General features: G+C 39.6%; 1 protein-coding gene and 2 long non-coding RNA genes across 4 annotated transcripts; 1 reads left to right on the forward strand and 2 right to left on the reverse strand.

The window, feature by feature from the left end:
• Positions 1–589: 589 nt before the first annotated feature.
• Positions 590–5,524, reverse strand: LOC100692230 (extracellular calcium-sensing receptor). Of its 2 annotated transcripts, XM_025898274.1 has the most exons (9): positions 5,186–5,524; positions 4,499–5,104; positions 4,249–4,379; positions 3,972–4,068; positions 3,703–3,826; positions 3,471–3,523; positions 3,051–3,161; positions 2,890–2,970; positions 590–1,154 (listed from the first exon to the last, which is right to left on the reverse strand). In XM_025898274.1, exons 1-9 carry the CDS (start codon positions 5,408–5,410, stop codon positions 798–800), a joined length of 1,785 nt encoding a protein of 594 aa, XP_025754059.1. In that variant the 5' UTR covers positions 5,411–5,524; the 3' UTR covers positions 590–797. The 2 variants fall into 2 exon arrangements, with proteins under 2 accessions (XP_025754059.1, XP_025754058.1); XM_025898273.1 differs by having other exon boundaries at positions 3,051–3,523.
• Positions 5,525–10,459: 4,935 nt separating this feature from the next.
• Positions 10,460–20,670, forward strand: LOC112842155 (uncharacterized). Its single transcript, XR_003213840.1, has 3 exons — positions 10,460–11,123; positions 18,167–18,255; positions 19,351–20,670. It is a non-coding gene; the product is annotated as an uncharacterized LOC112842155 (long non-coding RNA).
• Positions 11,042–11,854, reverse strand: LOC109194664 (uncharacterized). The gene is made up of 3 exons (XR_002056465.2): positions 11,817–11,854; positions 11,208–11,345; positions 11,042–11,130 (listed from the first exon to the last, which is right to left on the reverse strand). It is a non-coding gene; the product is annotated as an uncharacterized LOC109194664 (long non-coding RNA).
• Positions 20,671–24,206: the final 3,536 nt, after the last annotated feature.

A 24,206-nucleotide genomic window follows, 5' to 3' on the forward strand; every position in this document is an offset into this window, starting at 1 on the left:
CCTCCAATTTTCTACTTCTAAATTCAGATCAATCTGAGGTTACTGCACTCGGCCTTGAAAACCAAGAAATATTGCATCCAACCAGATTATTAGTCTGGATGGCATAACCTTGGCATCCAGTAACACTGTGAGGAACCTTGGAGTCATTTTTGACCAGGATATGTCCCTCAATGCAAATATTAAACAAATATGTAGGACTGCTTTCTTCCATTTACTCAATATCTCTAAAATTTGAAATATCCTGTCTTGGAGTGACAGTGAAAAACTACTTCATGCATTCATTACTTCTAGACTGGACTAATGTAATTCATTATTATCAGGTTGTCCTAAAAACTCCCTGAAAAGCCTTCAGTTAATCCAAAATGCTGCAGCAAGAGTACTGACAAGGACTAGAAAGAGAGAGCATATTTCTCCTGTATTGGCTTCCCTTCATTGGCTCCCTGTTAAATTCAGAATTGAATTCAAAATCCTACTCCTCACATACAAGGTCTTGAATAATCAGGCCCATATCTTGATGACCTTATAGTACCATACCATCCCATTAGAGCACTTCGCTCTCCCACTGCAGGCTTACTTGTTGTTCCTAGAGTGTTTAAAAGTAGAATGGGAGGCAGAGCCTTCAGTTTTCAGGTCCCTCTTCTATGGAACCAGCTTCCAGCTGAACATATTTTAAAAACACTATCCAGAATCACAAAGACATCTCACAAAGACATCTCTCATATAGTATTTTATTTAGCTTCAAATTCAAATGTGAGCATTTTATTAATTACCCTGAAAAACACTGAAAATACAAATGTTCATCTTTGATATTTTCCAGTCATCCCTTTCTTAATATTCCTCTCAGGGTGCAGTAAAATAATGTAACATTTGGGAATAAAAATACACAGTAACAATCCAAAACTGGATGCTAAGATAGCAAATATTTCCACTGCCACAGAAAATTTCCCAGGAGAACTGACATAAGCTGGGATGAAAGAAATCCACACAGCCCAGAAAATCAGCATGCTGAAGGTGATGAACTTTGCTTCGTTGAACGTGTCCGGTAGCTTTCGTCCAAAGAATGCCAGGAGAAGACAGACAAAGGCCAATAGGCCAATGTAACCAAGGAGCAGGTAGAATCCAGGAGGCCATGGCTCTTTACACTCCACAACAATCTAATAATGTTAAACAAGTATGAATACAGGGAGATTTTATATGAATTCTCTTAGAGCCTCTCTCTCGCTTTTTCTATATATACATATATATATCTATGTACAGATATATATATATAGACAGATACATATATAGGTCGATAACTCAAAAACCTAAACACTGGATAACCAGACCCAGGACCGTGACAATATCTATCTATCTATCTATCTATTAGAGATGTGCAAAGCAGCCGGTAAAATTACACTTCTAACAAATGATATAGTGTAAGTTCTTTAATTATATCCATTATTTATAATGGATATAATTAATTATATCCAATTATATCCATTATAATAATTATGGATATGCAATATTAGTTGATGTTTTTCCTTAAATCCAGCAATGAACATGTAACAAGGTCATTGTCATTGAAAAGAAAATAACATAACAGCCATTTGCTGTTGTTATTTATGTTATTGCCAGATGGCTCAGCAGCAGCAACACTCTTCTATTTAGTTCCCCAAATCAATGTGGGGAGTTTCAGCTAAGTTAATAAGTGACAACTACACAAGCATTGATATAACCTTTTAAACTGAACATTAACGTTACTCTGTCAACAGCCTATTGTCTAAATTACCAAGCTAACAGAGCTACATAAACAGAACGAACATGAGAGCACCTGACTGCAGACGTCAATAATGCAGCGCAATGGAATAATCTCCTGATCTTCGTGAAAGTTATAAACTGCTTCCGGAACCAAGTTAAGGAACAAAAAAATCTATTCAACAAAAATAGTGATGCAGTTCAGCCCTTTTTCGCTCAGCCGAGCCTTCTCTGTTGCTGTGTGGAGCAGCCCGTGACAGTCACCTCTTTCACACGTCGCTCACTTATCCAGTCATGCACTACGGTCTCATAAGGAAACTCAGCTTTTTAATATAAAGTTTTCCCTTGTTCCCGAATACAAATATTTTTTAAAGTATTTGTTCTAAATAATTATTCGTAAAAAACACGTTATTTGTGCCTTTCCGAATACCGTATTCGGGTTTGGCTCCACCTCTGCTATCTATCTATCTATCTATCTATCTATCTATCTATCTATCGGGAGATACATATATAGATAGATAAATATTGTCACGGTCCTGGGTCTGGTGATCCAGTGTTTATGTTTTTGAGTTAAGTTATACTTTCTGGATTATGGATTTCTGTTTGTATTGTAATTATAGTTCTCAGTTCTATTACGGTGCTTTCCCTATGCTCTTTTGTCTCATGTCTTTGTTATGTTTTCTTCTGTTATTCTTGGTCTCATCGGTGTGTGTCTTCTCATCATTTCCTGTTTTACTTTCACAATCTGTGTCCTATGTTAATGTTTCTGGTTTTGCATCTGTTAATTAGTGACAGCTGTGTCCCCCATCTGGTCCTCATTCCCTCGTTTTCCTCTTGTATTTATTGTCTCTGTTTTCATCTGTTTTGCATTGTGTCGTACCCTCTCCAAGCTGTGTGTTCTGTCTTCCTTGCCTGCCTAGTTTATTGTACTCTTCAGTTTAGTTTGTTGTGCTTGGGTCCAGCAATAAAGCTGTGTTTAAGTTCAAGTTATTGTCTCTTTGAGTCTGCATTTGGGTCTTTTCCTGCCTGCCTGCACACAGTACATGACCGATATAGATGTAGATATATAGATATTGATTAGATATAAAGATAAAGATATGGACATTTTTTGATGGTTGATATGATATATCAAGTAAATAAAGAAAATATACTCACTTTTCCAGTTAAAGCTTGGTAGTTTGGGTTCCTGAATGGAAAGGGAGGTGCTCCCAACACCCAGCCAGAACAGAGACAAATCTGAGGGGAGGATAGGATGATAGAAGAATACCAAAACACACCCAAACTCATGTTTAAGTGACAGTGACTGTTCCTCCTACCTGAGGAGCTGTCGTACAGATGATCAGAATCCTCTGCTGAGATGTTCCAAACAGCTTCCAACCCCTGGAACCAGATACGCCAGTCCGGAAAGCCAGGAGGACCACAATGGTCTTAACAAGTAAGCAAGAGAGACACAGGACAAAGCTGATCCCAAATGCTGCTTGGCGGAGCCTACATGTCCACCAAGACGGCTGACCAATGAACACCAAAGAACACAGGAAACAGAGCTTGAGTGACAGAAGAAGCAAGAAACTTATTTCTGAGTTGTTGGCCTTGACAATGGGTGTATAGCGGAAACTGTGAAAAATAATTGTGATGATGGATGTCAGGATGAATCCAAGCAGGGTGAGTGCAACCAGGACGATACCCATGGTGTCATAGAAAGAGAGGAATTCTTCTTCCCCTGCAACACATTTCACCTTGTCTTTGTCTGACCAGAAGTACTCAGGACATTTTGTGCACTCAGTAGAACCTTTCGTAACACAAAACATAGATATATGTGTATAAACATTCAGTAACTTCTAATTGCATATCAGCATGTTTTGATGGTTCTGGTTTAAACTGTGCAACTTTAAATTCAATGACCTTCTTTATTGCACTACATAATAATTGATTTAAAAAAAATAAACATAATAAAGATATATAGACTACCAGTCTTGTTACTGATCTCTCCATCTGCACAGGGCAAACAGTCAAAGCAGCATTTGGGCTCTCCTTGGCGTGTGGCCTGCCTGCTGCCGGGAGGACATGGAGCACTACACTGAGATACAGGAACCTGAACATGGATCAGAGAAAAGTAAAATAATGGTCATAAATATGTTGTATCTGAGAATCTGAGATAGTATATCAAATTTACTTTAGTTTAAAACATATATATTTTAGGTGTCATATCAAATACTTGCAAGATAACTATGACCTACCTGTAACTGTCCTTTTGTCCATACAATACTGTTCTTTATTATCTGCAACTGCTCTCTCTGTGGTGCTGAACCATCATAGGATCCAACTTTGATAAATCTAGCATAAAGTAGCATAAAATATTTGAAAAAGCAATTAGGCCAAATGATTTATGTATTGTAGCATTGTGTCAAAAATTGCAGTTATCTATAGTTAAGTAAAATAAATGTTACTACAGTTTATTGTTCACAATTACTTTCAAATCCAGTTCATTTCCACCTTTATGTATATATAGCTCACCTGATTTCATCCTTGCTGTCCTTCTGCCAGTTAATAATGTCATAAAGAGGGACTGGCTCTCCATTGGAGTCAAAATACACTTTCTCATCAAACTGGTTGGTGAAATTTACCATTTTCAGATGATGAAGAAACTACAGGAAAAGAAAATTAGAAAAACAAAACAAAGAATGGCAAAAAACTACACATGAATCCCATGAATGTTGAATTACATGAATGTTGATTTTAAATATTTTATAATATTTTCTGTTACCTGACCATTTGAAAATGAGCTGTGTTTCTCACACAATCCCCCGCTAGGTCCTGCTGAATCGCAGTTCAAAAAATTGTGCAGAGCATGGGCAATGGCATACACAGCTTTATACACATTGTAGGATATTCGAACCTGAGATACATCACTATAACTGCTGTCAGTGTTTCTCAAATCCTCTGACCCTGTGCATACAGGCTTTTCAAAAGCATATTCACCATCTTTATAAGCTGACATGTTAAATAAACTTTTTTGTCCCACATTAAATCCGACCATATAAAGAGAATTGTTTTGGAAACCTGGGTTGTAACGAAAACTATCATTATCATTAAAATCATCTGCTTCATACTCTTTGGCTCTTTGGCTTTCAAACTCTAGCTTACAACCAAAATGTTCTTCCCAGAACATATTGAAAAATTCCATTCCTGGTTTGGGAGAGGGTCGGACATTCAAAAGAAACTCTTTCAAGCCTGGGATGTTGACTCCGGGGAAAGTGAAGCCCAGTGTTCCCTGTAGAAGGTGAAGTAACTGGGGTGAGGCCAGTCGGCTAGAGGTCACCCAGGCTTCACTGGCTATCCACTGTATCCCGGTCACATTCCTTTGAGCTAGCTGGAAAAGCATAGATAAAAGAATGCAGCAATTTTCATGAAAACAATTATGAGCATAATGACACTATAACCAACTACTTACTTCTAAGAACAGATTTAGGAGCTGCCCTTCTGTAGCAAACACCACCACAACCCGAGCAGTTGAACTCTCCAGCTTATCTGCCATTTCTTGTATTTCAGCCATTGTGGGTGATGCTGGGATAGAGAGATGAAATGCCACACATCCACCTTGCCTTCCAAACTGATTAGAAAATGCTTGGATGCCATAAAGGCTGTAGTCATCCTGAAATGTATATACAGAAATCATTTATAAACCATGTTGCTGTCTAAAAATGTCTCATTGTAGCATTTAAAAAAGTTTTTATCTCACCTTAGTTCCTAGTGTGCCCACCCAGAACCAGCCTAAAAATGTGACAAGCTTTACGAGACCTCTAACTTGAAAGAGATCACTTGGCACAGTTCTTAAGAATGATGGGTACAAATGCTTGTCAGTAAGACAGGTACAGGTGGCAAAATAACTCACCTAGAGAGAAAGTGATTTCTTTCTATATTATTGAGATAAAACACAAACAAAATACACAACATTATTCAACGAAGTTGTACAGTTTATTACCAGTGGTATGTTGAAAGGGCCAAGTGTGTGAGCTACAGCTCTTGTAGGGGAAGAGGGTGCAAGACCAATCACAGCAGGCACCGGAGAATAATACAGACATGTGGAAGACTCTTTCGTCTTTCTTTCTTCTGTTGTATTTTCATTTAGGTAATATCCAGTGTTTTTAAGACTGTTAGATATTGCATTTTTGTTTTTCAGTGTGGTCATTATATCTTTTGTAGTTAGTCTTATAGACTTGATCCCTTCCCTTTCAATACCATTGTATTCAGTATCTGCTGATTTTTTTACCTTACTGTCGACAGTTTTAGAGTGACTGAGTAATGAAAAAAGAGCCTGCAGGCCGGTGGGGATATGGTCACAGCAGTCCATGATATGGTAGCCTAGTTTAACACCTGGTAACAGACTTGAATTACGGTTAATTTCCTCCACTGCAAACACCATAGTCATCATCCAGCGAAAGGCTCTTTGATAAAAGCTGTAGATGAGAAAAACTTTATATCTTATTTATCCCAGTCAATAAAACAATATAATGTAAACAGTCTCATAACAACATGGGAATATCATCAAAGCTTATGCCTTTTTGATGTTTCAATATGCTGGGGAAAAAAAAAACAGCACTATCCAACACACACCTGCTGCATGATGTAATTTGAGGTTTGCTGTTGTAGCTGTGCTGTGGCTCAGTGACAACATAATGCAGAGGGAAAAACCCTCCAATCACAACATCCCCATCATATTGCAAGGCTGGGCGCTCATAGCCTCCCAGTTTTACACACTGAGATAAACTAGAATCAACACTTCTCGTTCCCCTTATCTTTAAACCATGCCTTGGCTCTGTCATAGCAGCTTCATCTTTTTCCACAACACCTCCCTCCACACTTAGTGACTGTCTGTTACCTGTAGTGTTAATATCAAAGAACACAATACAAACAGTATTAAAGGAGACATGTAAAAACACCCAAAGAAAATTACCCACAAAAGTTGATTGCATTATCCACGGTAAACTCATAAAAAACTGTGTGATGAAACCAGTGGTCCTTTAGCATGGTCTATGAAACAGCAATGAAGTGCTTTAATATCTCTGGTGCCTGTGTCATTTAATCATTTCGTATGAGTCATCGTAAGATCACCCAATCACAGCAAAATGCAACAGGAGAGAGGATAACACTGCTTCCACAAATTTTTGCTTTCTAAAATTGAACCACTGTTTTAAAGTGAAGTTTGCTAAGCTATTTTCCTAGAGATAACAAAATAAAAGAGAAACAGTCACACACTTTTCATTAGAAAACATAGAAACAAAAAATATTTATCATTTGGTCTGATATATTATTATTCTCCTGTGCCTGGTAGTGAAAAACAAAACAACAATGTTGTTGTTCCATAAGCATTAAGTGTCCTGCAGTGCTCTGCTGTGTGTTTAATTCTTTAAAAATTCCCTTTAATATGCATTTGTCCTACAGTATACCTCCACAAGTTCATTGCCTTAGTTGTTCACAGATTTTTCCTCTCACTCTAACAACTGTTTGCGAAAACCCTGCAATTTCGTGGAAACTGCAAATATTCTTCATAATTTTTTTTTAGAGGAAAACTAGCTTGGAATGGTGAAATTCCCCAGTACTTAGAAGCAGGAGGTTTGAAAGTAACCAATCCAAAAGCATTATTCATGTCTCCTTATTGCATCTCTGGCAGATGTAGTCCAGCATTCCCACATTATAACTGTTCATCATATGTAGCTATCTCCAGTGTTTCGCTGAGTGGTCTTCTGTTTTTCATGTTGGTCTTCTAAAAGCCCTAAAATACCACCCAAACACATGTTTGGGTTTTAACTATAAAAATAGGCATTTATAGGCTTTCTTTACACATCATAAATTTGTGGTTTTTCACAATTTGCGGGTGCTCTAGACTGTCAACTGTACTTTGTAAGATTGGTCACTCTGCTTCCAGCGTACTTACGTTTCTTGTTAGTCAGATGCAACAATCACCTTACCTTTCCTGTGAATGTAGAGGGGACATTCTGGGGTAATTAAGTAAAACCAGATAACTAAAGAGTCCTGGGTCTGTTGAATTTAAATTTGCTTTGCAGTACAGACCTCTGCTCACAAAATTTGAAATCCTTAATTATTTCATACAGGGAGTGCAGAATTATTAGGCAAGTTGTATTTTTGAGGAATAATTTTATTATTGAACAACAACCATGTTCTCAATGAACCCAAAAAACTCATTAATATCAAAGCTGAATGTTTTTGGAAGTAGTTTTTAGTTTGTTTTTAGTTTTAGCTATTTTAGGGGGATATCTGTGTGTGCAGGTGACTATTACTGTGCATAATTATTAGGCAACTTAACAAAAAACAAATATATACCCATTTCAATTATTTATTTTTACCAGTGAAATCAATATAACATCTCCACATTCACAAATATACATTTCTGACATTCAAAACCAAAACCAAAACAAATCAGCGACCAATATAGCCACCTTTCTTTGCAAGGACACTCAAAAGCCTGCCACGATGATGATCACGCTTCAGAAGCTTTGCATTTTTAAGACTGCTGCATCCCTCTGCAAGATATCTCACTATTTTTGACTTTTCTGAGCCTGTCAAGTCCTTCTTTTGACCCATTTTGCCAAAGGAAAGGAAGTTGCCTAATAATTATGCACACCTGATATAGGGTGTTGATGTCATTAGACCACACCCCTTCTCATTACAGAGATGCACATCACCTAATATGCTTAATTGGTAGTAGGCTTTCGAGCCTATACAGCTTGGAGTAAGACAACATGCATGAAGAGGATGATGTGGACAAAATACTCATTTGCCTAATAATTCTGCACTCCCTGTATTTTTCAGAAAATTCATGTGATGTCATAGTGAAATATGAATTATTTATGCCTCAATACTAGCCATGCATGTTTTTTTTTTCTGCATTTACAGCTTTGGTACATAGTGTTGGAGAGTAATGGAATACATGTACCAGCGTTACATATTTAAAATACAAAATATGAGTAATTGTATTCCATTACAGTTACCGTTTAAAAAGGTGATATTCAGAATACAGTTACTTTGTTGAAATAAATGGATTACACAGCAGTCTTTTCCTGTTTCATATGTTAGGCTATGCCCTCTCTGTTTTTGGTAATTCCACGCAGTTGAAACCCAAATAAAACATGCATTAAGAGGCTCTAATGTCTGTGTCTCAATCTCAGTGTCAGCTTATGTCACCCCTACTTGCGACCCGCATAATAAAGCGAAGAAATTTTTTTATTAATTATTGTTCAAAAAATTATTTAATATGAAGACAATAGGCAGAGTGTTACAGGCATAGCCCTAAAGAATGTAGCCTCATGGGCAGTGTATTATGTGCTGCAGGGAGAATAGACTGCCATACCTGTTATGTGTCTGTGAGTGTGAGGAAGGGAGAAAAAGGAGAGTCAAAAAGTACGAGTTGTCACCAACCATAAATGGGAGATGGAAGGATGTAAATATAATAATAACCACTGCAGCCAAAAGGAGTGCCCGGCGAGCCCAGTTGTAAGTAAGCTATTAAGACTCGACTGTACATTGTGTTCATGTTTTCCTCCGAAACAATAAGTTTTGTTGAAGCAGCCTTTCAACACCTCTCTCTGTCTCTCGCTAGCAAAGTTGACCCAGACAACAAAGTAAAGTTAGTTTTCGGCTATGAGCCCTACATGGAACCCGACGTATTAGCCAGAGGTCCCTTTACTACGGTTCGGAGCTGCGGACCTGTTTTGTACGCGTGGAATAGTTTTCTATACGAGATCGCTGCAAAAACTGCAGCCTTACCTAATGTCCAGCCTACTGTTACTCATTTTATATTAAGATTTAAAAATCTAGTTGGTATTGGTATGGCAAGTAGCCTTCAGTAATAGTAATAAACAGTGTTGGGTAAGTTACTTTAAATGATTAACTTAGTTGCATTACTAGTTACTTCTATCAAAAGTAACTCAGTTACTTCAAGTTACTCGTTACTTTCAAAGTCACTAGTTACTAGGGAAAGTAACTTTGGTTACTTTCCCAAAATTCTCTTATTAATGTGTTGCTTCCCTAACTGCATATCCAGCAAGGATGCCAGTCTTCTAGCTTGCTTACATGTTAGCACTATCCTGCCACAAGTGCACTGTGCCACCTAGCAACAGAAAGGAAAAAATAATGTGCATATTTCCACGAGAGAAATCCCACGCCTGGACCATCGTCGACTGCCGCCATGATTTTAGCCTATGTCACAGCATTATGTGCGTTTTTTAGGTCCAACACGGAAACTGCAGTCGTGGTTCTTTCAATTGTACTCGGAACTTGGAAATTCTGCCTTCTGAGTAGGAAGATGTAGGTAACTCCAGACTGCAGATGAGATGCATACAGGGCTGGACTGGGACAAAAAAATCGGCCTGGGCATTTTAACTAGAGACCAGCCCACCATTATAGGAAAAACCATAAAGCCTTTGAATGAAAACAAACACTGTTGTGACAGTGATGTACGCTGTCTTGTTGGTATACATGTATCAATCTAATAAACTTAAACCTACACAATCCTCCCTATTCTGGTATTCTAAACAGTACTTAGCCAAAACCCAAAGACTGCTTGGTCGAGTTAACCTCCTGAACTATCTACAACACATGGTGGAAACCTGAAATTAAGACAGAGAAGACTAGAGGTGAGACATGATCATTACTGAATATTAAAATAATAAATGACAGATTTAGTGATATTTTCATAAACTATTTATTTACCATATCAATAAACAGCATGGCAGAGCAAAATATTTTTTCTAACATAGCAACCTTTAAAAAGTGAAAGGAGACACAAAGACAGGTGAGAAAGTGTTACGGCCAAGAGGGCCAGGCGGTGAGTGCAGACACAGAGGGAGGCAAAGCTGGCGTGAATACAGTTCTTCATTTACAGTGCTTAGTTTAATTAGAGAGCAGGAAATAGTGTAAGCTCTGAACTGTGAAGGCTATGAACTGTGACGGCTATGAACTGTGAAGGCTAAGAAGCCAGACTATGGAACATGAAGCTCAGACTGTGCGCTATGACTAGATAATAGATTTCGTGACCGGATCCTGGGGAGGGAAAAGGAGCAGCAGCCTGGGTGGAGGTACACAGAGTCACTATAACGAGAAGAGACAGACAGTCAGTGGCAGTCTAGTGAATCTCAGTCGGTGGATTCAACTATGATGGTTATAGCAGGTGAAAGTGGCATGCGATGAGGGTGTCCAGGGGGTCCAGGTGAGGAGAGGTCCAAGGAGGGTCCGGAATATACTTGGAGCAACAGACCTGGCAGGGAGGCAGGCAGGTGAAGAGCCACGATGGAGGGGGTACAACCAGATATCAGGAAACCAGCGTCCAGACAGAGATGGGTGCAGTTCAGTTTGAGAAGCGTGACACCCAGGTGGGTACTATGACAAAGAAAACTCGGTGAGTAGGAATGTAGACATTCAGGGATCTCACCAAAGCTTGGCAGCCTAGCACTGACGTGATATAGCTGTAGATCTGGCAGAGGTCTGTTGTGAGCGCTGGTCTTATATGCTGGTGACTTGATCGGAATCAGGTGTGAAGGCTGATTGGAGTCTCCGGCTCAAGGTGGAGCCCAGCAGAGTGGAAAAACCCCGCACTCACCCGGACCATGACAGTAAGAATAAAACTTAATTGACTTTTTGATGGCATTTTACAACAATACTGGTACAGAATCTATGAAATGTGCGAAAATACTGGCATCATATACAGTACTTAATTCTGACGAAATTATGATGGGACCGTGAAAAAAATTACTATATACAATAATGGATTTCTATACATTTTACATCAGATGAAAATGTTTGTTGTAAGATTCAGATAATTATTTGTTAAAAGATAGACATTTTAAATGAGAATAAGAGAGAAAAGTATTTCTTTGTGCTCCCTTTTCCCTGTTAATGCCCTACCTGGCCCCCTGGCAAAACTTTGCTAGACCCGCCCCTGCACAGTTACCAGCTGTCAGCTACGTAAAAAAAGGATCCTGGTGTTATTTGTCTCTTAGAAACAGTTCATAACTTCCCTTCAACTCATTCATGTCACCTAAAAGGTAAACCTGTTTCTCCATCACCTGTTCAGCTCTGATGATTCAGTAAGGGCATCTCCTGGTTTCATCTTCATGTTTCCCTCTCACCACATATCCAAACTGACATCTGACCAGCAGCTTTTACGGCTGTGGCTACAAAAAAAAAAAAAAAACATCAGTAGATAATAGAAGGTATATTAAATAAATTCTAACAACAGCTCATCAAGCCTGTTGTTTAACGCGACCTCCGCTGGTTTCTCCTTCTGGCACAAAGTGGGCGAGAAACAAAGAGAAATGGGACTTGCGGCAGAAAAGCCGATCAGCTGATCATTAATCAGTTTCATGATTGAAGTAGCAACAGGAGAGGGAGGGGGGAGAATGAGAGAAGAAGAAACAGCTGTGCAGCGTAAAGACACAGAATAACTCCAGCTTTGTGTCTTTTTTTCATTCTAGCTGAAATACGGGACAAATCGCGTTCCTTCTTAACCTCAATATGAAACACGTAATATATTGTCTGAATACGAGACGGTTCAGTTTTTTAGAGGACGGTTGGCAACAATAATAACTAACTTATGAATAAAATAAAGTTCAACATCAGTAACATCATAGCAGCCGCCCACCTGCAGTATACAGACATGCTAGCTAGTACGCACGAGTTATGTCTGTATGACTGTAAAAAGTTAGCACAACGAAAATAAACTATACCTAAACTTGGTTTATATCTGACCCAGATAGACTGCAGTTCATAACTTCTTACCTGAAGTTCAGTTCACCTGACACTCGGACCGGCAGCCGCCTCGGGTCTCTCCTCCTCCTGCCTCCCCTTTCCCTCATCCACCTGCTGGCCGCCACCACTTGCTAATGTTACTGAATCTGTGGAAGCTCCGCCATAGCCACCACCAAACAATTGTACGGTGGCCCTGAGAGGCCAAACGGATTGCAACTTCAGAAAACACTTGCAAAAAGAAAAGGTGTTTTTCTTTTTGCAGCATTTTTCTTTTTGCAAGTGTTTTTCTTTTTGCAGCATTTTTCTTTTTGCAAGTGTTTTTCTTTTTGCAGGTGTTTTTCTTTTTGCAGCATTTTTCTTTTTGCAAGTGTTTTTCCTTTTTCAGGTGTTTTTCTTTTTGCAGCATTTTTCTTTTTGCAAGTGTTTTTCTTTTTGCAGCATTTTTCTTTTTGCAGCATTTTTCTTTTTGCAAGTGTTTTCTGAAGTTGCAGTCCGTTTGGCCTCTCAGGGCCACCGTACATTGAGTTATTTTTTACGATTTCCGAGATAAATCGAACGTAACACACGAAGTAACGAATAACGACCCTATCTAAAGCCCAGTAACGTTTAATGCGTTCCTGATTTTGGCATAATAACTAGTTACCATGCTCATTACCACAATAATAACGTAGTTACTGTAACCCGTTACTTAATAATGTGTTAGTCCCTACACTGGTAATAAATCACACAGCAATAGTACATTTATGTAGTTGTAAAAAGCATGACAATATATTAAGTAGAGATGGACCGATCCGATATTACGTATCGGTATCGGTCCGATACTGACCTAAATTACTGGATCGGATATCGGTGAGAAATTAAAAATGTAATCCGATCCATTAAATATAAAAAAAAACACCTCACAAAACTTGCGACACGGCGTAACTCGGCTCATAACCGTAGCACGTCGGAGCAGTGTGCGTCACATAGAGTGGCTGTGTGTATTTGTAGCCTCACTACCAAACCAGAATTTCATCTCCGAAGAAGTTATCCCAGAGAGAAGTAAAGCAAGTGTGTAAGTTCATCTCTGAATGTTTGTAAAGCATTCCCATGTTAAACTTAACAACCGATATATGGAGCGACTGCCTCTTCTCTCTCCCTCACCTTCCTGCTGCTACTTCAATCGTGAAACTGCTTAATGATCAGCTGATCGGCTTTTCTGTCGCGAGTCCGTCTCTCTTCTTTGTTTTTGGTCCACTTTGCACCAGAAAGAGGAAACCAGCGGCGGAACAACAGCAGCACGTTTAAGCTTGATAAGCTGTTGTTAGAATTTATTTAATATTACTTTCTACACCAGGATCCTTTTCTACGCAGCTGACGGCTGGTAACTGTGCAGGGGCGGATCTAGCAAAGTTTAGCCAGGGGGGCCGATAGGGCATTAACAGGGAAAAGGGGGCACAAAGACATACTTTTCTTTCTTATTCTCATTTAAAATGTCTAGCTTTTAATAAATAATTATCTGAATCTTACACCCAAAGTTTTAATCTGATGTAAAATGTATAGAAGTCCATTACTGTATATAGTAACTGTTAAGTCTAATATACCCTAGTAAGCTATAGTACTTTTTCCTTTGGGAAGGTACGATCTGTGCACTCTGCAATTCTGTTGAAGAAAGATGTTGAATCTATTTAATTATTCTTGAAAAATAATTTAATTCTGTGCATTTTTTTTCACCCTGCATCAAATTAAAGTTGATTACATCGATTAAGCATCATGAGGTGGAGGGTGGGGGGTGGTTCCCTATTTTTTTTTTGCTGGGAGTTTGCAACCCTATTAGTTAGGTTGCTTAATATTTCTGCTAAGTACTCTTTAAAATACCAGAATAGGGAGGATGGTGCAGGTTTAAATTTATTAGATTGATCAGTGTTGCTGAACTATAAACTATTTTGGGTGCAGTGTATTTTTTACATACAGGTATAACAGAATAGCTTTAGTGTTATTGTTTATTTAAACTTGAGTATGAACTTATACAAAATGCAGCAAGATATTAGAAAAACAGTTTTATTGATTAAAAAACACTATATCGGATTCATATCGGTATCGGCAGATATCCAAATTTATGATATCGGTATCAGTATCGGACATAAAAAAGTGGTATCGTGCCATCTCTAATATTAAGTAATCCAAAGTATTCAGAATACGGCAGTGTATAACGGTTAATAAGAGACCACAAAAGCAGCAAACAGATTCCAGAGAATGAATCAGATTGATTGAATGCTCTGTTCCTAACAATAAGAATCAGGCTGGATGTGCAGGTGGGTTTGGGAAAAGGGAAAAATCCAGTGCTAAGCAGAGACAGGAGACAGATTAAGGCTGAAATTAGGCCTGCTGAGCAGAAGAAAATATTACGCTGAGAGTGGCAGGGTGGCAAGTACTACAACAGTGATTCTCAAACGGTGGTACACGTACCACTAGTGGTACTTGGGCTCTCTCTGGTGGTACGCGGGAAATCACGAATTTATTTTAAGATTAAATAATATATCATTGTAGAGGTATGCAAAGACAATACAAGAGTTCCCGAGGCTCTTCTGGGAACCGGAGTCAACCAGAAAACGTCTCCCTGAGTGTAAGTCCTCTATGAAGAGCAGCTCTTCCTTATCGCCAGCGGTCGCGGCCACAACAGAGCACTGCCGGGCTCGTTATCCTGGCCCTTAAAACTGCAAAGGTGGCACGGCGCAATCACGCTGATGGTTAAAACACAGCCCTTTTCCACAGTGCTGTCGTGCCGCGGTCCCGGCCACCATTGATGAGTCGGAGGACCCCGGGAGAATCGGTGGGGGCGTGGGAGATGCCGTCGGTTAGTCGGGAACTATCGCCTGGATGCCGAAGCTCCTGGTAGCCAGGAGAATGCAATTAGCTTCTTCTGAGAGTGAGCGGTAATCCTTAGCGGCCAGCAGCGGGGAGTTGGTGAGGCCAGCTTGCACCAGCAACTGTCAGAGAAAGATGTGAGTAAAGAGGAATCTGCCATCATCGATTCCTAGCAAGGACAGCATGCTCTCCATGAGCTCGAGAGCGGTACCATCACCCTGGCCCGAGAGAGAGAGGAGTTTCTCGGCCCGCTCTGCATCGGAGAGGGAGTAGCACCGTTGCAGCAGCAGCAACTTGAAATTGGTATATTTCCCTTGGGTGGGGGGATCCCGGAGGAGGGTCATCACATGGCTGGTGGACAGCGGATCCAGCAAGGCCACCACATAATGGTATTTTGTGTATTTTGTGGCCAAAGGGTCATGAAGCTGAAAATCCAGCAGCTTAACTGCCACAGCAAAAATTAAAACATACAACTCTGCTATCACTTCTGACATAAATTAAGGCAGAAAACTAAACAGCAGTGGCATTTGTAGGGTTACTGAAGTTGGGCTAGCTGGTATATAAAGATGTGCTGCATAATGGCTAGCTACACAGCTATGGTTAGCATAATATAAACACAGTGACGCTGGAAGATGAATGCTAACTTTGTTCTACTTGATAAAAGTTAATATGAGGGTTCCCAATGTTTAGGGACAAATGGAATTGCATGGCAGGATGCTGTAAACGGATCAAACTTCAGTGAGGAAAACAACTGCAATATAAGGTTAATCATTAATATACTGCTGCATGGGCTGGGCTGTAGTTACAGCTTAAGGATTTAAAAACTGAGCTTTAAAAAGAATAGTGATGTTAAAAACAAAGACAGGCCGACAGTGAATACTGACTTTTTTAAGGGCTAGTTCAGATTAAATAGAACAAAATACAACACATTAAAACACGTTAAAAACACAACAGCCTTAATAAATGCAGAGTAGTTTGGACCCGGAAGCAGGTTTCATCAGGACATCACTTAAAGATTGGATATCCCACCTGCTGTGAATGTTTTAATGCAATACAGTTGTTATTATTATCACTCATCACATCCTCTTTATGACAGTTAAAATAAATAACATTCACATAAGAAATTAAATTGTCTCGTGTAAGCTGTATGTGGGGACTAGTGAGTGTCAGCACCACAGTCCAGAATGAGACAACAAACATCCACGAATACATCAGGAAGATAGCCCCAACTAACTGTGTGCTCAATGACTACTTCAGGCAGCAGAAACCCAAGAAAGAGGCCGAAGAGGAGGAACCATCATGGAAGGACAGTCTCCTGCACGTTATGTACCACCGGCAGATAGAGGAGGTGGCCGACATCCAGAAATCCTACCAGTGGCTGCACAAAGCTGGACTGAAAGACAGCACACAGGCACTAATCATGGCAGCACAGCTCTGAGGACAAGATCCATAGGGGCTGGGGTCTATCACACCAGGCAAGACCCCAGGTGCAGGCTGTGTAAAGATGCCCCTGAGACAATCCAGCACATAACAGCAGGTTGCAAGATGCTAGCAGGCAGGGCATACATGGAACGGCATAACCAAGTGGCCGGCATAGTATACAGAAACATCTGTGCCGAGTATGGCCTGGAAGTTCCGAGGTCAAAATGGGAGACGCCCTCAAGGGTGGTGGAGAATGACCGAGCTAAGATCCTGTGGGACTTCCAGATACAGACGGACAAAATGGTGGTGGCTAACCAACCGGACATAGTGGTGGTAGACAAACAGAAGAAGACGGCCGCAGTGATAGATGTAGCGGTTCCGAATGACAGCAACATCAGAAAGAAGGAACATGAGAAGCTGGAGAAATACCAAGGGCTCAGAGAAGAGCTCGAGAGGATGTGGAGGGTGAAGGTAACGGTGGTCCCAGTGGTAATCGGAGCACTAGGTGCGGTGACTCCCAAGCTAGGCGAGTGGCTCCAGCAGATACCAGGAACAACATCGGAGATCTCTGTCCAGAAGAGCGCAGTCCTGGGAACAGCTAAGATACTGCGCAGGACCCTCAAGCTCCCAGGCCTCTGGTAGAGGACCTGAACTTGAAGGATAAACCGCCCACAGGGGTGAGCTGGGTGTTTTTTCATATATATATACATATATATATATATATAAATTTTAAGGGGTTTTAAAATTGATGAAAGATACAAAATATATAAAACCTGAATCTGAACTGAAAAATCAATAATAATTGTTGCAGACAGCCACATTTGTTCACCTCATACTTGATCATCTTCAGTAACATTTTCAATTTGACAATTTTGTGTCAAAATTGATCGGGTCATCAAGAAGTAGTGGACATTATAAGTTTGACAGGATCATTTAAAAACAAAGAAAAATGTCTTCCTTTTTGTCAGTCTGCAATTGAATGTATCCTCACAGAACTTGAGAGGGAAACAGATTCAGCAGGAAGTCTCTGAGACCTGCAATTATAGACTTCTGAATCCCAAATCCAACGGCCCCAGCACATAAACTGAACCTTTTTAATTTTGTATTGGTTACCCATGATTCACTGCCTGTCCCCTGGCTAGGTGGGGAAGGCTCATATTGTCATGGTCTGGGTGAGTGGCTGTATTTTTCCGCTGTATGAAGGTGTCTCCTCCTCTGGGCGGAGTCCTTCCCCTTTTTCCCCCAGCGTAACACCTGAAGCCGATCATCTTGGCAGTATTTAAGACCAGCACACACGAGTCACCGCCAGAACATCAGCTAACCAGCATTAGTTCAAGGCTCTCTCATGTTGCTTGCAAACCTTATGCTTAATACTCATGTTGTTCTCCTGTGTCTACAGGATTTAGGGGATGTTAGGACCTGATGACTTGTGACATGCTGATGGATGGCATAGACCCAGAGTCACCAAAACAGCTATCACCTTACCAGGTTGTGAGAAGTTTTGACCAGTTGAAAACACAGAGTCAAAGATATTTAGCAATTGAAAAGCTACATGTACTGCCACAGGCACTGAGCCACATGAGTCATAGATCTGATACCTGAGCTTGATTCTGAGCAGGAGTTTTGTGCTGTTGTTAATCTCTTCGACAGCAAAGGAAAAAAAAAAAACCATCAGAATGTTAGTCATTTTTACAGCACTAGGCAAAAAGGCAATGTAACATCATAAATTTAAAATAATTTCTTGATATTTTGATCACCTTCTTCTTTCCATTACTAACCTTTCTTTGCATTTGCTGCAAAATGCATAACTGCTTGTTTCTATTTAATAGCATATTAATAACCATTTTCTAACCTTTTAAAACAAACTTAAAGAATAGTAATGACTACCAGGAAACACCTGTGGCAGTTTCTGTGTAATAAACAAGAACTTAATACCATGGTCATGATAGCTGAATAACGATAAGATAAGATAAGATAAGATAAGATAAGATAAAAATTTATTGATCCCACAGCGGGGAAATTTTTGCATTACCTCAGCTCAGATACAGATAGCAGAAGAAAAATACAAAAAATACAATAAATACTAACAAATAAAAAATAAGTAAGATAAAACACTATATACAACGGTAGCACACACAGTATGTAATTATGGATATGGCTGTGGAAATATGCAAGATATATATTTAACTATTCTACCACTACTATTCCTATGTAAGTAATAGATATCTATAAGTTTAGACATGTACCCGCACACACACGTACACACTAAATATACATATGTATACATATACATACACATATACCTGCACACGTACACATAGAAGATGCATTATGCATGAAGTGGTGACCGTGGATGTCCACAGTGTCCAGTGACGTATGACATTGTGATTGAGGAGTTATAGAGTCTAACTGCTGTTGGGATGAATGATCTGCGAAAGTGCTCCTTCCTGCAGTGAGGGTGATTCAGTCTCTGACTAAAGGAGCTGCTCAGCACACTCACAGACTCATGCAGAATGTGATGTGGGTTTATCATGATGGATGTCAGCTTTACTAACATCCTCCTCTCGCCCACTGCCTCCACAGACTCCAGAGGACATCCCAGCACAGAGCTACGCCTCCGCACCAGTTTGTCAATCCTGCTCCTGTCCCTGTCCGTGCATTCGCTCCCCCAGCAGGCCACTGCATAGAAAAAGGCAGATGCTCACTGCCAGTCACTGCCTTTGTTGACCAGCCAAAAAAGGCAGACTTTGTTGGCTGGTCTCACACCAGCCAACAAAGTCACTGATGAGACCCCTGTATTCCTGGTCATTCCCGTCTGATATGCATCTGATGATGGCTGTATCATCTGAGAACTTCTGTAGGTGGCAATCGTCCAAGTTATAACAGAAGTCTGAAGTGTACAGGGTGAACAGGAAGAGTGAGAGAACCGTGCCCTGTGGTGCCCTCGTGCTGCAGATTACCACCTCGGACACAGTCATAGTCCATGGAGTCATCTCTTTGCCTACTCCGGCTCCCTCCAGCTTCCCTCCAAGTAGTACAGGCAGAAAGCACTGGAGAAGTCAAAAAATGTGATCCTCACAGTGCTCCCAGCCTGCTCCAGGTGAGAGAGGGATCGGTGTAACAGGCAGATGACAGCGTCATCCACCCCAATTCCAGACCGGTAGGCGAACTGCAAGGGGTCCATTGCTGAGCTCACCAGTGGGCAAAGGTGGTACAGGATGAGCCTTTCCATGGTCTTCATCAGATGAGAAGTCAAGGCCAAAGGCCTGAAGGTTGGGCTCCTTGAGGTGTGGCACTGGAACCACACAGGAAGTCTTACACAGTTCACACCATCGTCCTGCACCACCTTCATCACTGATTGACCGCTAACCATCCAAAAATCCAGCCTCTCCTGCAGCAAGTAGCACCAAGCCGCCCACTACATACTGAAAAATTTGAAGTTTTAAAAGAAAAACAATGTTAAAACAAGCATGATGTAATTGGCAGTTCTTTGAGCAACAGATATAGACTGTCCTAATGAAAAAAATACACCAGTATAATTTGTGTATGTAAAAGTAAAATAATTAATTCATCTTTCCTTTTCTGCCCAAAACAACATATTAGAGTATTTAATGTCTATCATTAGAAATAAATCGCTACAAAATATACTGGGGGTAGAAAGCTGCATGCTGAGTATACCAAACCTCAAACCACCTCATCTAAACTGTTTAAAATTAGAGTGCTCAATTTTGGGGCGAATATATATATCTTATTTGAAAGTATAACTACCCACATCAGTTCTCTGTCCACATTTACAATAATAATGGTCAGGTAATTTCATGACAATCTTACTTTTATGCAACCTTATTTTTTAGAACTACTCTAAAATGTATTTGGTGAGCTTATGTTAGCTACTAACCTACTGTTAGCTACCCTGTTAGTAAGTTGACAGTATGTCACATAAGTTAATAACAACAAGAGACATGGCCCTAAATATAACTTCAGGAATAAAGAAAGAAATTTTTTAATTACCTTGCAGTCCTACAGCAGTAGCTATAATATTGGTTTGATTCCAAATGTATTGTTATAATCCATTGGTTTATGCAAGCATGGATCTATGAGGCAAGCCAAAAAGAAGCCAAACGGTGGCTAAAGCTAACAGTTGGCATGCCACTTCTTCTTTGTCTTTATCTAGGGATGAAATTGAAAGTGCAGACTTCCAGTAGGAAGCAGTCTGCCACCTACTGGCAGCCAGCTCTATGCAGGCTGTTTCTATTTATGTTTATTATATAGAACTTACCACAGGTGTTTCCAGGTAATAGTCACACACTTTTTAAGCTTTAATAGGTTATCAATATGCTATTAAAAAGAAACACAGTTTTACATTTTGCAGCTCTAGTTCCTGCTTATTACACAGAAGCTACCACAGATAATTTAGTGGTAATAACTTAGAAATTACTGCATTATTACGTTCTTGTTTCTTCCTTGTTACCCTACTATTACCACTTTATTAGCAAGCAATATGTCCACAGTGTTACCCCCAGTTTTGGGGTCCTTATTATCCTATTACATACATTTCAGGTTAATATTACTCAGCTGTAACCACTGTTGCTACCATGATATTACTTGGATTTTACATGGTTATTACCTTGGTAATTGCATAGTGATAACTTAGAAATTACTACATTATTACCTTCTTGTTTCCCCCTTGTTACCCTACTATTACCCCTTTATTACCGAGCTGTAGTAGAAAGTGCTAGCCTACAATTAAAACAACAGACAAATGTAAAATGTATTAATCAACACTTAATCAGTTTTCAATGTGATTAACTCATCTGGAACGCAGAATGGACAAACTTTGTACAAACTGCCCAAAATGTGTTGACAGTGACATTCCAGGGATTTTGAGTCATTCTGCGCTCCAGATGAAAATTTTAATCGAGTTAATCGTGACGATAGATTAAATAGTTCATAATTAGCTATACAGGATGAATGATGATCTAACTCTTCTAGTCAAAGTTTTCAAATGATGTATTCATGTGCAAAACAAAACAAATTAATGTCCTTTAACATCCTGAATGTATGGCAGTTCAGCTTACTTCAGCCTAGTTATTTTTTATCAAGGTTTAAAAAACAAGCAAACATCCTTCTAAAATCAATTTAACTTTACAACAATACAACTTTACAGTATTTATTTGATAGTTTTCATTAAGTCTACTCAACTTTAAAAAAAACAAAACAAAAAAACAACAAGAAGGGGGACAGAAGACTGTGTTCCATCTTCAGAAGGTTCATGACTCATTGAGATCACCTGACGCAAGATCTGAATGGGGTTTGAGGCTCCTGGAAAGAGATCTCAAAACTGCACTGTAGGTACCAGCAATGCAGTTCACATCTTCGGTCATATGCTCTCAGTGGGTCACATGATAGGGTGAGGCACGGTCTCACAATGACTTCACCTGAAACATCTGCTCATAATAGCCCATGCCTTTTTCACACATTGGTGCAAGTGGTGAGGTACATGATCAATAGTGGATCAACGACCTTGTTAAGGGACAACTCCCACTAGGAATTAAATACCTGGGACTCTACCATTTGGTTTAGAACTGAAGAAGCTTCTTGGATGAGAGATGAAACGCCTTCAAAAGACTAGTTACTTTCTAGTTACAAAAGTCTAGTTACTTTCTTTCCAAGCTCCTTATATTACCGCATATAGACAATCATTATACCTCATGGCATTGATCTATCTGTTATTACAACAAAATGAAAACGAAATGTGTAGTTTTGTTTATTATGCCTTCCTGATTTATGGTTTTTACATAGAAACTAAACATTGTTTCTGGGAAATAAGCCACAGCATCATTGAAAAAGACATTTAATAATCACATCATCACGTTCAAACAAAGGTCTAGGATTATTGTCAGCATAATAGTATAGAAAAAAGTATACTAAAATCTGAACTTATATTACCTTATTATCATCAGTTTAGTACCACATAAAGATCTTAATGTTAAATATGTTTTGTTGAAATGCCCCATAGAAACTTACATTTTATTACTCACAATACTATATGTTATTGCCTCTTCGGAATTGTTAAATTTGCTTCCACAGTATTATTCACAGTTCTTCTTCTTTTGTCGACGCCCTTTAGGGGTCTCCACAGTAGATCATCAGCTTCCAACTCACCCTATCCCTAACATCCTTCTGTGTCACACAACTCACTTGTCAGAACAGGAATTGATGAACATTAGCAAGTACTAGAAGCCCTGATATACTATAACTGATTTTTGTTGATTAAATATTTCTTAGTGTTCTTCTCAGGCTTAAACAATATGATAAAACACTTGGGAGCAAATATACACATTATTAGACCAAAGCTGGAGGCCAGAATTGCAAAAATCTCCACAACTACAGTGAATTTCCCAGGGGAGCTGACATATGCTGGGATAAAGGTGATCCAGACAGTACAAAATATCAACATGCTGAAGGTGATAAGCTTGGCTTCATTGAAATTATCAGGTAATTTGCGGGCTAAGACAGCTAAAACAAAGCAAAAGGCAGCAAGTATGCCTAAGTATCCAAGCACAGCCCAGAAGCCAGCAGCAGAGCCTAATGCACATTCCAATATGATTTTCTCCTTGTATGTGGTTAGATTTTTTATTGGAAAGGGAGGGTTCACTACCAACCAAATAGTACATATTAAAACTTGAATAAAGGTAAAGGACACAACAGTTATTCTTTGCTGTGGAGGACCAAACCATTTCATGACATTACTACCTGGAATTGTAGCTTTAAAAGCCATTAAAACCACTATAGTTTTCCCAAGTACACAGGAGATACAGAGTACAAAGGTGATCCCAAATGCAGTGTGACGCAGCATGCAGGACCACTCAGATGGTGCTCCAATGAAAGTTAATGAACATAAGAAACACAGAGCCAGTGAGATGAGCAGCAGGAAGCTCAGCTCAGAGTTGTTGGCCCTGACAATTGGAGTTTTCCTGTGACAAAAGAATACAGCCGCAGTTATGATGGTCAGACAGGCACCAAGAACTGAAAATGTAGCCAGGATAATTCCTAGGAGGTCCTGAAAGGAAAGATACTCCACAGGCTTAGGGATACAAGTGTCTCTCTTTGCGTTAGGCCAGAATTCCTTTTGACAAGGTAAACAATCAGTCGAATCTGGATAAAAAACAAATAAACACAAAATTTTCTTGATTTTCATATATACACAATGAAACATTTTAAATGCATGGCAATCATTTCTCTTTACCTGTGCTATTACTGATCTCCCCCTCAGGACATGCTGTACAGTCATAGCAGCAGATGGGTTTTCCTTTTTGCAACACTTTACGAGTTCCTGGAGGACAACTGTCCGTGCACACTGACACTGGCACCTGTCAAAGGTTGCAGAATAAATGTAAATATTTACTATGCAGCTGTAATTATTGTTTACTAAAGTT

Source organism: Oreochromis niloticus, linkage group LG14 (assembly GCF_001858045.2).
Source record: "Oreochromis niloticus isolate F11D_XX linkage group LG14, O_niloticus_UMD_NMBU, whole genome shotgun sequence".
In the NCBI taxonomy this organism is placed as follows: domain Eukaryota; kingdom Metazoa; phylum Chordata; class Actinopteri; order Cichliformes; family Cichlidae; genus Oreochromis; species Oreochromis niloticus.

Excerpts from the sequence above, each read along its gene's own strand:
- LOC100692230 (XM_025898273.1), bottom strand. The coding sequence starts at position 5,410 with ATGATTTCTGTATATACATTTCAGGATGACTACAGCCTTTATGGCATC. Across the intron at positions 5,105-5,185 it reads TCCTAAATCTGTTCTTAGAA|CTAGCTCAAAGGAATGTGAC; the intron begins GTAAGTAGTTGG and ends ATGCTTTTCCAG. Across the intron at positions 1,155-2,889 it reads ACCAAGCTTTAACTGGAAAA|ATTGTTGTGGAGTGTAAAGA; the intron begins GTGAGTATATTT and ends TAACATTATTAG.